Source organism: Myxine glutinosa, chromosome 5 (genome assembly GCF_964187855.1).
Source record: "Myxine glutinosa chromosome 5, kmMyxGlut1.1, whole genome shotgun sequence".
NCBI classification, from domain to species: domain Eukaryota; kingdom Metazoa; phylum Chordata; class Myxini; order Myxiniformes; family Myxinidae; genus Myxine; species Myxine glutinosa.
In genome coordinates, this window is record NC_136265.1 from 137,111,473 (window position 1) to 137,125,705 (window position 14,233).

The 14,233-nt window shown below is 42.3% G+C and overlaps 1 protein-coding gene across 4 annotated transcripts in view; it reads right to left on the reverse strand.

The window, feature by feature from the left end:
• Positions 1-219: 219 nt before the first annotated feature.
• LOC137427009 (protocadherin-1) overlaps positions 220-14,233 on the reverse strand; it is a 35,768-nt gene continuing 21,754 nt past the window's right edge. For 3 of the 4 annotated variants that reach the window (XM_078778771.1, XM_068116102.2, XM_068116103.2), the window contains exons 5-8: positions 13,654-13,994; positions 9,163-11,197; positions 3,358-3,496; positions 220-1,910 (exon numbers count right to left, since the gene is read on the reverse strand). In XM_078778771.1, the coding sequence (XP_078634897.1) occupies positions 1,378-1,910; positions 3,358-3,496; positions 9,163-11,197; positions 13,654-13,994 (3,048 nt within the window). In that variant the 3' untranslated portion in view covers positions 220-1,377. The remainder of the gene's footprint in view (positions 1,911-3,357; positions 3,497-9,162; positions 11,198-13,653; positions 13,995-14,233) is intronic. The other variant, XM_068116104.2, reaches the window with a different exon arrangement.

The window sequence follows — 14,233 nt, forward strand, 5'->3', positions numbered from 1 at the left end:
TGGGTAATGTTTTTTTGGTTTGTGTCATGCAAGCATGATAGGCCAAATATCAGCCTCCTGCACCAAAGTTCCTTGCATGTATCGTCGTTTGTGTACACGGCACGTGCGATATTGCTGCAGTCTTGCCATCGTGACGAAATGACGACACGGTCGGATAGTATGTGCCAACACAAATAGAATATCCCCCTCCCTCCGGAAAAACAAAAAACAAACTGGAAAAATCGTGCAGATATTTATTATATAAAAATTAATAAATTCAAAGCAAAAATGAGAACAGTCTTAAAAATATAATAAAAGAGGCATTTGTTGTTTTTTTAAACACCAAACAACAGCTTGCAAACAAGGTGGCAGAAACAGGTGGCAAAAAAAACAAACAAAAAAAAACTGAGGAGGGCGGGACGAGGGGTCGGGTTTACAAGGCAAAGTAACTGCTGTGTTAGTTTACAAAAGACAAGAATCATTGCACAATCAATGAATGAATTCCGACCATAACTCTTCTTAAACCACAATTCGAGCTCGATTTGCAACCTTGATACTATCTTGAGTCAGTGTGCTGCATATAACAACGGGCGTTGCGTCGACGTAACAATGTACAAAGAGATCACGTCGAGCTTGGTTTATCAGGGCGGAAGCGACGCAGGGTACGACCCCTGTAATAAAGTGGATGATGAGATGCTCTAACTCGAGCAGAGTTTCTATGTACAGCAAAATCTCATTAATTACAATGGCAAAATGGGCCTGCTATGCTTAAAAAAAAAAAAAAAAAAAAAAAAAATTTAAAAAGAGGAAGAAGATTTTATCCACGAGAAATGTACAAACCCATCAGCCATGCACCACGATTATCATGTGGTACTCAAAGGCAGCAAACATTCACAGGTAGGCAAGAAAAAACAACCTGTATCTGATGTTTGCCTGCATTTCAAGAGGTTAATAAAAAAAAGAAAACATTAAATTTGTCAGTTCCAATCCCATCGGGATTCATCTGAGGGTAAAACAGGCCAAAATCGCAACGTGAACAGGCCATTGCGTTTCCTCCGTCATGCCTTTTCAGGGCTTATGCTTCACCTTTCCACCCTGCCACCAATAAAGCCCCAAACTGGGGTGCTGACCAGCCAAAGAAATGCTTTCACACAATTCATGGTGGCAAGAGAGGGGGTTGAAATTGTACAAGGGAGGGGGGATTGGACTTTTAAAAACAAAATATCAATGTCTGCATGGCAAAATAATTCCAGTCGGCCATTGGAAGCCAGAGCTGAATTCCGTGGCAGGTATTTTGGTGTTCAAGGCACCAAAACACAACCACCTTCCAGTTTCATTTAGGTTTCTTGTTACCTTAGACTGACTCAAAAAATTTGGTGCACACCGACTCAAAAAGGGTCACAGGTCAGTCATTGGTACATTGTGACCCAGATGTGATGGGGGAAGACACGTGTAAGTCATATCAGGCGAGGTATGACTGCCAAATGTAGAGAATGGAGCAGAGTCAAGAGGAAGATTGTACAGAGGCTGGTTATTCATCAAGGGGTTGGTCAGCAGTTCATAACTTGACAAGTTAGCATGTTCTTGCACGTCACCTGGGTCAAAATCCTGATGGTGACCAGACTCATAATCATGGTAGCGGCCAGGTTCATAATCGTGGTAGCGGCCAGGTTCTGCATTTTGGTAGTGACCAGGTTCATAATCTTGGTAGCGACCAGGTTCTTCATCTTGGTAGTGACCAGGTTCTGCATCTTGGTAGTGGCCAGGGTAACCTTGGTAGTGGTCAGGGTAATCTTGGTAGTGACCAGGGTCATATTCCTGGTAGTCATGCATCGAGTGGCGATTACGTTCACGGCAATCTGGCAATTTTTCATTTACATCCAAAGCATCGTGGGGTTCCGAGTAGTCTTTGGTGCCCATGTAGAAAGGTGCTGGAAACAAAAATAATCAGAGGGGAGGTGGAAAGGCCATCATGTTAAAACACCAAATCAGAGGGCTCAACAATTGTGGAAAAAAGTAAAATAAAAGTACTTCAACCCAAATGCTACACAGGTTGCCAAGACAAGTTTATCATTTTCCATCTGGTCCGCTTATCTCCTCAACTGGGTAAAGTCTCTCTATATAGTAAGTAGTGTCTTACATTTTACCGTTCTTCCAAGAAACTCCTTTCTTTTCCTTATTCGACATAATTCAACCACCATTTCCTCAATCAGCCTTTTGGTCTTTATATTTTTTCCTAACGTCTCCGGGTTTATATATTTTGCCGTCCGTTGTCGATTTGGATCCATTCATTCTCTTTGCATGCCCAAAACTCAACTGAGCCATTGCAACGTCATGCTGTATGGATGCCACCCTCGAACGTGCTCTTCCGCATACATTTATTTTGTCGACGCGTGTGACACCCTGGATGAGGTGAGGGACTCGTACCTGCTGCTCAACTTTTAGCTTCGGGTCTGTTCCGTTGCAATCCAGGATAGGTCATGGTTATTTCGAACTTTGATTATTGCATCCAAGAAAAGAACAAAACATTGGAGACGAGTCACTTCCTCGACACACTTGTCACTGTCACTTCCTCGACACATAACTACCAGGCTCTGACTTTGCATTTCCACGTGTGAATACACCACGCTTTCACAAAGTACACCCTTTTCATTGCTCTCAATTTTCCTGGGATTCTGCAAGCTGGCTCCTCCTGCACTTCCCACAACCTTCCTCGGGTTTACGTCACATGATTCTTCAATGTCAAGAAGTTTGTTCCATTCCCAAGAACATTCGAGCGCCTTGCTAATATCAATGCTGGCACAAATCCAGTTGCCCTTCGCCAAGAGTGCGTAGTTGTCGCTCCAGGATCCTTTCACAAACTTTGCTGATGCAGCTCAACAGGGAGATGTCCTGATACCTTTTACATTGCAGTCGACTACCCTTCTTGAATGTTGAGGTGAGGACTTGTTGCCTTAGCCCACTCACTTGTCATTCTTGCAGTCTCAAAAATGTCACACAATTTGAAATACTCACTGCATCCAGGATGCAGTTGCTGGTCTACCACTCTTGAAAACCCTCGATGGGATATTGTCTACCTGGCAGTCTGCTGATTTAATTCCTTTAATTGTACTCACACCAACCTCAAGTCGATGGGATCATCTTCATCCAGCAACATCCACATAGGGATCTTTGTCCTTGAACTTGTCTCCATTATCAATGCTTACGCATTTGCGGAAGTTTATACATTTGTTGAATCCAGTCCTATCCCAACCCCACCACCTTCGGCTTTGCTGCTTATCCACTGCCTGCAATGAAAATTACAAAACTACCTTTTTTTCCCAACTCATCATCTAGTTAGATAACCAGCAATCTATGAATGCACGAACCCCTACCCACCAGCTTGACTGTATTCTCTTGGCCGACCATGCCCCAGGCTTCCCTCAGGAGAGCTTCGATAATACTGTGCCAGAGCAGTAGAGAGAGGAAAGCTGTTACCTTGATCCACTGTGTCAGGACCATGTGAGCGAGGAAAAGTCTGTAGATAGGTAGATATGGCAAGGGTGGGTCAGACAATGGGAGGCAAATCAAAAGTTCATGATACTTTGTGAAAATCAAAATAGATTATAAATAATAAAAATATAAAACACCGCAATATAAAATGCACTTACGAACAACAACTGCCGTTTATTTCGTTTCAATAAAAATGTTGACAGAATTGTGTCCAAACAGAGTTCGGCTATTTGCTGAGGTAAATCCATTTGCACCCAAATTAAGACCATTCAGAACTTCCTCTTAGGCCTCAGTTACAGTGAGTGCATTAATCATCATAGTACACCTCGTCACAATAGTGTGGGATTTCTGGCTGACTGGAACTTGCAAAATTGGGCCAAGTCCTCTCTGGTCGTAATTCCTCTCTGGTCGAAGTCAACGTGTGGCCCAGAATATATTTCTCTCATCTCCTCTTCCTGTTCAGGCTGGAGTTCCCCAAGGCAGTGTTCTAGGCCCTGTGCTTTTTCTGGTCTTCATCAATGATCTCTTCGACGATCTGGAAAATCCTCTCTATCTCTTTGCTGATGACTCCACTCTCTGCCGCTCCATTCCTCATCCCTCAGATCGGCAGTCTGCAGCCTCCTCACTCTCTGCAGACCTGGACAAAATCACAGACTGGGCAAACAAGTGGAACATGTCTTTCAATCCTGACAAATCTCACACTCTTACGATGTCTCGTCTTACGATGTCTTACGAACGAAAAGACCGACTGGACAAACCTCCCATCTACTTTCTCAACAATCCTCTCCAAGAAGTTCTGTCACTCAAGCTTTTGGGTCTCACTATCTGCCATGATCTTTCCTGGGAAAACCACATTTCCAAGCTGGCCTCGAAAGCCAGTCGCCGACTGGGCATCCTCTGTCGTGCGAAGTCCTTCCTTGGCACACCTGAGCTCCTCACCACATACAAGGCTTTCATCTCGAGCCTCGGTATTGTACACAAAAAAACCCCAAAAAGTCTTCCATGAACTGGCTGGCCAAGCCTGACGTTCTACTGGAGCTGGTTAGGATGAAAGTTACCCTTGGTGATCACCCGCAACTTACCCATGGCCTGTGATCCAATGATGGCCATATTAGTTTTGGACTACAATACGACCTTGACCTTCAACACTTAGGGATAGAGTGCAAATAAAGAAAATGTGTCCCAATCTATTTATTTATCCAAAAAAACTCAACATGAAATCAGAGGAAAACTAGAACGGCACTCGGTAGAGCGCATACCTCCGCCAGGCTGAACAGTTTGTTTTGTATCACAATGATAGGCGGAATCTGGATTCGGACCTGAACCAAAATCTAATCTGCTTGTTCTTGTCACCTAACCAACTCGTCCACCAAGTTTAGTCATAACTCGTCCACAACTTTTTAAAATATCATGTTATTTATCACTCTTCGCCCGATCTCTCAAAGGTGAAGAATCACTTTGAAAAATTAAATAATTATCGTATCCGAATCCATATTCATATCCTCACCAAAATCAAATCGATTTGGTCTTGTCACACACACAACCGGTCCACCAAGTTTCGTCCAAATCCATGCACAACTTTTTGAGACATCTTGTTCATAGACAAACAGACAAAACAGACAAACAGACAGGGGTGAAAACATAACCTAGATCCACCTCAGGTGGTGGCGGTAATTATTCAAGTGGTGGTCAAAAACGTGTTTTTTGGTCACGATCCAAAAAAAAGTAGGTCAAGGTTAGTAATAAAACATCAGGTGTACAACTTCAGCGCAGGTACACCGTTACGACGCAAAAACATCTTTGAAGACCAAGCGGTCTGATATTCCGCTTTGGCAAAATTGAGCAATGACAAAAAAGTTTTTTTCAGATAGCCATTTGACCTTGACCTTTAACCTGAGGGGTGGGGGTATGATTCAATTAAGCATAAATGTGCTTTGCTCTAGGCCATGGAGGACAATTTCATTCCGATGGGACAAACTTCAGTCGAGAGTTTATGAAGAATGTTAAAATTCGGTCAAGGTAATAAAATAAAATTTAAAAAAACAAAAAAAAACCTTAGGCTAACCCCACAACCCTGGAACAAATTCTTATTCTCATTATTGTTGCAAATTTGCATTTCGAAAATCCCAGCTAGCTCTAAGACAGCTTGGGAATTGATACAATTTTGAAATTTGGAGTGTTTGGGAGTGCAGAAAGAAAAGAAAAAAACATCTAAGTGGTGGTTTAGTACTCCTAGGGGTCTAAGAAATTCGGCGATACCATTAAAATTGCTACAGGTACCCTATGCTACAGGGGGAGGCTTAATTACCTCCACCACTGAAGGTGGACAGAGGTTGTCTTGACAAGAACAAATTGATTGGATTTAGATTTAGGTACGGATGCAGATCCGGCCTATCAGTGGGATACAAAACGTAAAGGTATGCGCTCTACCGTGTGCCGTTATAGTTATTCATGCATCCACAGGGATTAGGCCCAGGATTAGAATTTGATTCGTTAGCATTTTTTAATATCATGTGCATACACACTTAAGACAACTTTGAAACCAAAAGAATCTTCGGTAATGCTTTGTCCATTATGAAACGCTGACCTCAATCTACGGATATCTGCTTTTTTTTCAGATGGATGCGGAAGAACAAAAATCAATGAGGCTTTACACGCACAATAAATAAATCAAGTTAAAAGGTTTAGTTGTTGCTTTCAACACAGCCTCTTGTTGTGGACATGAGGAACAGGTTCAAATCCCACCGGAATACAACATGGGGTGTGGCGAGAACGTGACATCTTCAACTTTGAAAACAAAAGGAAGAATTACTTTGCAATACATGTCCGATGTCCCCTCCTACTCCCGAAGAATGTTCTTGTTCCAAACACTCAGCAATTGTGAGCCATATACAGTAGGCTAAATTGTTTTAGGTATGCAAAGCTTCAGAATAAGTTGCAGTTTCTGTAACTTGTAATAGAGCCATGTACCAAGTTTCAGTTGAATATGTTAAAGGGTGAGGGGGAAAGTCTGGAAAACCACAGGTGGGCCGCACAGACAGAGCAAACGTATAGTCCCCCCTGGTGGACCCGGTCAGGGACTAATAAGGAGAAGAAAAATAAAAATAAAAAGAAGAAAAATAAAAAGAAGAGAAATAAGAAGAGCAAGAAGAGGAGCAAGAGGAGCAAGAAGAGGAGCAAGAAGACGAGAAAGAGGAAGAGAAGGAAGAAGAGAAGGAAGAAGAGAAGGAAGAAGAGAAGGAAGAAGAGAAAGAGGAAGAGAAAGAGAAAGAAGTAGAGAAAGAAGTAGAGGAAGAGAAAGAGGAAGAGAAAGAGGAAGAGAAAGAGGAAGAGAAAGAAGAAGAGAAAGAAGAAGAGAAAGAGGAAGAGAAAGAAGAAGAGAAAGAGGAAGAGAAAGAGGAAGAGAAAGAGGAAGAGAAAGAAGAAGAGAAAGAAGAAGAGAAAGAAGAAGAGAAAGAAGAAGAGAAAGAGGAAGAGAAAGAGGAAGAGAAAGAAGAGAAAGAAGAAGAGAAAGAAGAAGAGAAAGAAGAAGAGAAAGAAGAAGAGAAAGAGGAAGAGAAAGAGGAAGAGAAAGAGGAAGAGAAAGAAGAGAAAGAGGAAGAGAAAGAGGAAGAGAAAGAAGAAGAGGAAGAGAAAGAGGAAGAGAAAGAAGAAGAGAAAGAGAAAGAAGAAGAGAAAGAGAAAGAAGAAGAGAAAGAAGAAGAGAAAGAGAAAGAAGGAGAAAGAGGAAGAGAAAGAAGAAGAGAAAGAGGAAGAGAAAGAAGAGAAAGAGGAAGAGAAAGAAGAAGAGAAAGAGGAAGAGAAAGAGGAAAAGAAAGAGGAAAAGAAAGAAGAAGAGAAAGAGGAAAAGAAAGAAGAAGAGAAAGAGGAAAAGAAAGAAGAAGAGAAAGAAGAAGAGAAAGAGGAAGAGAAAGAGGAAGAGAAAGAAGAAGAGAAAGAGAAAGAGGAAGAGAAAGAAGAAGAGAAAGAAGAAGAGAAAGAAGAAGAAGAGGAAGAGAAAGAAGAAGAGAAAGAGAAAGAAGAAGAGAAAGAAGAAGAGAAAGAGGAAGAGAAAGAAGAAGAGAAAGAGGAAGAGAAAGAAGAAGAGAAAGAGGAAGAGAAAGAAGAAGAGAAAGAGGAAGAGAAAGAGGAAGAGAAAGAGGAAGAGAAAGAGGAAGAGAAAGAGGAAGAGAAAGAGGAAAAGAAAGAGGAAAAGAAAGAAGAAGAGAAACAAGAAGAGAAAGAAGAAGAGAAAGAAGAAGAGAAAGAAGAAGAGAAAGAAGAAGAGAAAGAAGAAGAGAAAGAGGAAGAGAAAGAAGAAGAGAACGAAGAAGAGAAAGAGGAAGAGAAAGAGGAAGAGAAAGTAGAAGAGAAAGAGGAAGAGAAAGTAGAAGAGAAAGAGGAAGAGAAAGAAGAAGAGAAAGAGGAAGAGAAAGAAGAAGAGAAAGAAAGAGAAAGAAGACGAGAAAGTGGAAGAGAAAGAAGAAGAGAAAGAGGAAGAGAAAGAAGAAGAGAAAGAAGAAGAGAAAGAAGAAGAGAAAGAGGAAGAGAAAGAAGAAGAGAAAGAGGAAGAGAAAGAAGAGAAAGAAGAAGAGGAAGAGAAAGAAGAAGAGAAAGAAGAAGAGAAAGAGGAAGAGAAAGAAGAAGAGAAAGAAGAAGAGAAAGAAGAAGAGAAAGAGGAAGAGAAAGAAGAAGAGAAAGAAGAGAAGGATAAATCCTTTACCCATTAACAAAAATGCATTATAATTTAAAAAATGAACATTCCACCTGAAATACCTCTGTAATCTAGATCTCTTTGTATGGTATAATGATGCCTTGCCAACGTATCTTTGATTTTCACTTCATACATTGAGTATTTTAACACAAGTAAAAGTTTTCAAAATAAAAACGACAGTGCCGTACGACTCAGGTTATAAGCTTCCAATCGACTCTCGGATACAACACATGGCGCTGGCAGCATCATTTGCTGGGGTTTCACCACCGCAAGAGCACGAATTTGAAAATTGTCGGCGATAACTCACCTTCCCTTCACAAATGACACCGTGGGGTTTTTAACATCCACCAACTAATACGATCAGACGTGATGCCCGGTTTAACGTCCATCCGAAGGACGGCACACATTGATGCCTCGCCGTGGAAGCGAAATAGAGGGTGAGAGTTTATGGCTGGGCCGACATTCAAACCCAGGCTAGACAGCTCACAGGTGAATGAGTGTGCGTACCTCCAGGCCATCCTGCCAGCCCACTGACTGTTGTAGCAACAGTCGAGCGAGTCACTAGAATGATAATTGACGACTGAGGAAATAATAAAAAATTCAAACCTAAAAAGCATTTAATGCATCAATATCGATCTCAACAGTCAATTTAATTCATCCCGGATTTTATAGTCTTCGTTTTAGTTTCTTTTCATTGATGTTTAGAAAACTTTCAGGTGGTGCGGAAATCTTCACTTATTTTGTACAAAACATCAGAGAAAATAAAATTACCAAAAGCGATGTTGGAGAGCGTCATTGCACACAAGCAAACACGTATATAACAATACACTGCAGTCTATTTTGAGGTGACTTCTGTTGAAGTATAACCTGCTCTAGTCATTAATTAGAAAATTAATTAAACCGTTTTAACTTGGTCTTAACCAAGAAAGAAAGTCCTCCTTGGTCCTCAGAAAGTACATCCAAAATACAAAGTCGCAAATAGTGAGTGATGGTGTTACCTTTCCTTCGACAAAAGTGTTTTCCAACGGCAGCTTCTGGATAACCCCGTGAGAAGCTGTAGGCAAAGTCACGTGAACATCAGTCCTGTCCCTCTTTCGGCTACTCCCAAATCTGCTAGCAAAATGGAAGTTGGCCCGATCTGGACTCAGCGGGTCAGGGGAGGAAGAGGACCCAAAACCAAGACCTTGCATTTGTAGTGAGAGTGGCTCTTCGCTGATCGAACCACGAGTCGTCACCGCCCGGTTTGTCCTCTGCTTTCGCTTCCCTTGGGGTGCTTTTTGCTTACCGGCTCCCTTTTTATCCTTCTTGCAACACAAAAGCACGATGCACAATCCAACAACAAGCAGGAGGACCAACAGTCCAATTCCACAAGCGAGGTAAACCCAAAGAGGCAGGCCAGGTTCCTTGCGTCCAAGAACAACATCATCCTCAATGGGGAGGCTCATACTCCTGGTTTTCATATCTTCGATCAACGACCGATTGCCACTCGTCTGGTTGATCCAGACGTGAATGATTCCAGGCAAACTGACCTCATTTGGTGTTCCACCATCATGAACTTTAACAACAAGTCGGTATAATCCTACACCAGCACTCTTTGCGGCCTTTTGCAATTTGAGCTCTCCTGTTTTTCGATCCAGGTCAAATATATTTTCTGTATTACCGCTGATAAATAGATAACTGAGATCAGCATTTTGTCCGATGTCTTTATCACTGGCCACTATGTTGAAGAGGGATTTGCCAGCTGTCGAATCCATCGCTACGAATACGTCACTCGTGTTGTCACTCGGCCTCACTATAACTGGGCTATGATCATTTTCATCTGTGACCCTCACCGTGATATTTGCTGAACTGCTTCGAGATGGCACTCCGTGATCTTCGGCCAATATCGGCAGATTGAACAAGTCGTTAACCTCACGATCTAAAGAACGCAAGGTTGAAAGTCTCCAACGTTGGGTTGCACTCTTTGATCCAGATCCTTGGGAAAACTCTATCTCAATAAGTTGAAACATTTCTGATGCTTGTAATAGCTTGAGTGAGACCAACCCCTTGTCTCCTTGGTCAGGATCACGGACCAAAACATTACCGACTTCAGTACCGGGGAGCTGGTTCTCAGAAACATCAAACCGCAAGGGGTTTCCAAAAACCTCCGGCGAATTGTCATTGACATCCAGAATGGTCAGCATGATATTAGTACTTGAAACTCGGCTTGGTTTGCCCTGATCGACAGCCAGGACAGACAGGTTTAGGACATCATGCATCTCTCGGTCCAATCCTGGCTTGACAACTGTTACAACTCCAGAGTTTGGATCGATATCCAGGCCTTGATGGTCATTCGAGTCATTAAACCTGAACCTAACTTCTGCATTAGGACCATAATCGTTATCAGAGGCAGAGACTGTGATGATGGTCGACCCCACTGGAAGGTCCTCATAAACTTGGGCACTATATGTTGATGAGCTAAAAACTGGGTCATTGTCATTTTGATCAAGCACTTGCAATGTCAGTTCCAGTTGAGAGGTCAAAGGTGGGTCACCATGGTCCGTGGCAACTATGTTCGCTCGATATTCTGCCTGGGTCTCTCGATCTAGAAGCCGAACAGTTTGAAGCATGAATTGGCTGTTGCCAATATCTTTCATCAGCAGAGGAGCTGGAGCGTCTCCCCATAAGGGCTTCAATGTACACTCCACCTGTCCAGCTTCTCCTCCGTCATCATCAGTAATGCTAACCACAGCCAAAGAAACGCTGGGCTGCTGGTTTTCCTCCACTTCTAAATTTCCAGCTGACAATGATGAAGTACCCATGATATAGATCCGGATTTTGGGCTTGTTGTCATTGATGTCTAGCAGAGTCACAGACACCGTTGTGGTCGTGGAAAGCGGTGGGTTGGCTGCATCCGATGCCACAACGATGAGATCGTGAACCTCTGTGCTCTCTCGGTCGAGGTCCTTTGCCACAGTCACCACTCCAGTTTCAGAGTCAATTGCAAAGAGGGACACAGATCTTGGCAGTGACAGACGAGTGTCAAACTTGTAACTGCAGCAAGAAGATGCAGTCATGTTATTTATTCCCCATTGGTAACAATTAGCATTTCTCATATGCACTCTTCTTCACGCTGCATTACAACTTGGTTATGAAATGGTTCACAAATATCAAAAGTGGACAATAACAAAGTATTCATTGAGGTTATTCCTGAAATGCAAAGGGAATACATTTTATGCAATTTGTCAGCATTTCTCGCACATTTGTTCTTTTCCCACACAGATGGTTGTTTTTACATGCAACGTCCAAATGATAGTTTAAGGCAAATGTTCAAAAAAAAAACTACTGCGAAGTCGATGGACATGCCAATCGCAAATGCCCATGTAAAGCAAACTTAAAATATGGCAAAAAAAACCAAAAAAAAAACCAGGAATGATGCGACATCAAATTTGGGGTTATAAAAAAAACTTCTGTTTTAAGACTTGTGACCCTAATCCCCATCCCCTGGAGCATGAACCGGGGGTCATATCAGAAAAATCGTTACATATTTCATGCCTCTCCCAACGTTGATTGAATATACAAGGTTTCATTTTAAAATGTGGGTCAAAGCCCCCCCCCCCCCAAACCCCCTCCACCCTCCAATGAGCACAGATTTTGATGTGGTCAACAAACCTTTGTTAGGCATCAGATATGAAGCTTGTGGCCAAGTTTCATCAAAATCGTGCGTGTGTCGTTTCGGAGAAGAGAGCAAATACCTATTTTGCAGGGTCCCCCCGGAGAAAGGGAAACACTGGGTTATTGAATTTGATGAGACCCATCATTTAATTAATAATTTACAAACTTTCCTTCAACATTTTCCTTCATTCCCACTACAGTGTACTATACTGGACCTTTAACAGAGAATGCAAACACATGTAATACTGAAAAAGGTAGGGAGACCAAGTTAATAATGTAGAACTAGTGGATTAGAGCAAGGCCTTTCCACAGAGTTTTCACGTGAAAACGCATTGGCACATCCGGGTTCTCAGTTGCCTGGAAAGGTGCATGCGCACCACCTTTCAATTCTGGCCATCTGATTTGTACGTGCTGAATGGGGAGCGCACAGTCTAATTGGTGGATGCAAGTCTATGGATGTGAGTCTGGAGGGAGTTTGGTGGGAGTTCGAAGGGAAGGAGTGGGGTGGTAGAAGACAAGGGAAGGGGTGTGGTCAGAGTTTGAGGGAGGGGAAGTGGGGTGGGAGGAGGGACCCTGTGTTGCCTGGCAACGCTTGGTACATTTGCTAGTAAAGTACAATAATAAAATGTTTACAAAATATTTTTTGGTGGTCTATTTCTGCAAAAGGATCAACTTCTCAATTCTTTTGGGCAATTATAAAATGCATTTGTAGAAAAAATGATTTTGAAAGGATGAAAAGCCAATCATGTGATGGTCTTGTGACTTCAACATGAACGACATGCCTGCCTCCCCAGGTTACCGACGTCACCACTGAAGTCACTTCATGCCATGATAATTACGCCACATCTTTGCAACGAATGCAAAAATGAAAGAGGCTGTTATTCAAACAGGTAAATCGAGCCAGGTGTCACCAATATGCTTGTAATGCGATACGTTCAATGGGTGAACCGCCATTACTCTCCCATAGGGAGGTTCTTAACAATGAATGTGCATCTCAAATATCAAAATAGATATTTGTAATTGGTATATCAAATACAGTACCATATTTAATAAAACTAGGGCATTGCCCGTACTATATCTATATCTAAAATTATATCCCCCCCCTCTATTTACATGAAATGGTTTGGTCCAAAGCGAACGGCTTCCGGAGTTTGGTAAAGAAATCGCCATCGCGTGCACAAACGCGCAGGAAAGCGAATGAATCGCAAATTCGTTTTTATTAGTTTTAAAACATAGTTTAACGCCAACATAGTTTGCAAACGTGAAATAAATGAATACGCTCTCAAATGTGCCATCCGAGGCAGAGTGTGTCCGCCACGTTCGGCACACGCGATAGTTCGCTGCTCTCTGATTGGTTGAATCGTTTTTTGGACATAGCTCGGTAAGTAATTGTCCGATTAATATGAAACCTTGAAAAGGCACATCCTCGGGTCCCCAGCAATATACCTGGCAAGTTAAAAGTATATCGGACCCGTGGTTGTCGAGAAACAGCGGTCACAGACAAACGTACAAACAGAGATTACTGGAATTATAGATAGATAACGAATGTGTGTACCTTTGTGATGCAAAACAGATGGTGTCGTGTTTTTCAACATACATGGCACATTTTAAGTCAGCTTGGATTGAGCAGGCCAGTCCAATTCGCAGAATTAAAAAAAAAAAAAGAAGAGGTACAAATTCATACAAATAATTTATGTACTTTAACATACATGTTCACCATCATCACACTTTAAAGCAAAGCACAAGTCATACCCTTATCCTGTAAAATTATTTACTTATTTGCACACACGTTGAGGGTCAACTTAGGTAGACATGGACGGACAGAGATAAATTACCTGACTCGGCCATATTCTCCAGCATCCTCGTCTGTAGCATTCAGTCTAATGACTTCGGTCCCTATTGGCACTCCCTCTTTTATCTGGACACGAATTTCAGCCCCACGGTGGAAGACTGGAGCGTGATCATTGACGTCGGCCACGATCACGCGAAGGACTTCACTGGCTTCTTTTGGAGACGGGTTACCACCATCAGTTGCACGGAGAACAAGCTGGAATTCTTTTTGCTGCTCTCGGTCTAGCTTTTCATCGACTCTGAGATAGGGGATGGGACCATCACCATTCTGGTTGTGTGTTACGGTCAACGAGAAAGGGCCAACGACATTTCCGTCTCCACCATCCTGTTAGAAGCAAGTCAGACAGTTCCACAAAATTGAAGCAACAATTTAGAAAACCAGACACTACAATTTTTATTTTTTGAAGGAGTCAGTGCAAAGCTGTTGTTAAATTGCACAAGACCACCTCAAACCCATCTGCAACGCCCTTAGACATGGCTCTCACAATAGACCCGAGCAATGCTTACTGCTTTAACGTGACATTGATTTCAGCAGTTGGATCTCCACTCCAAAGAGGACCAAGT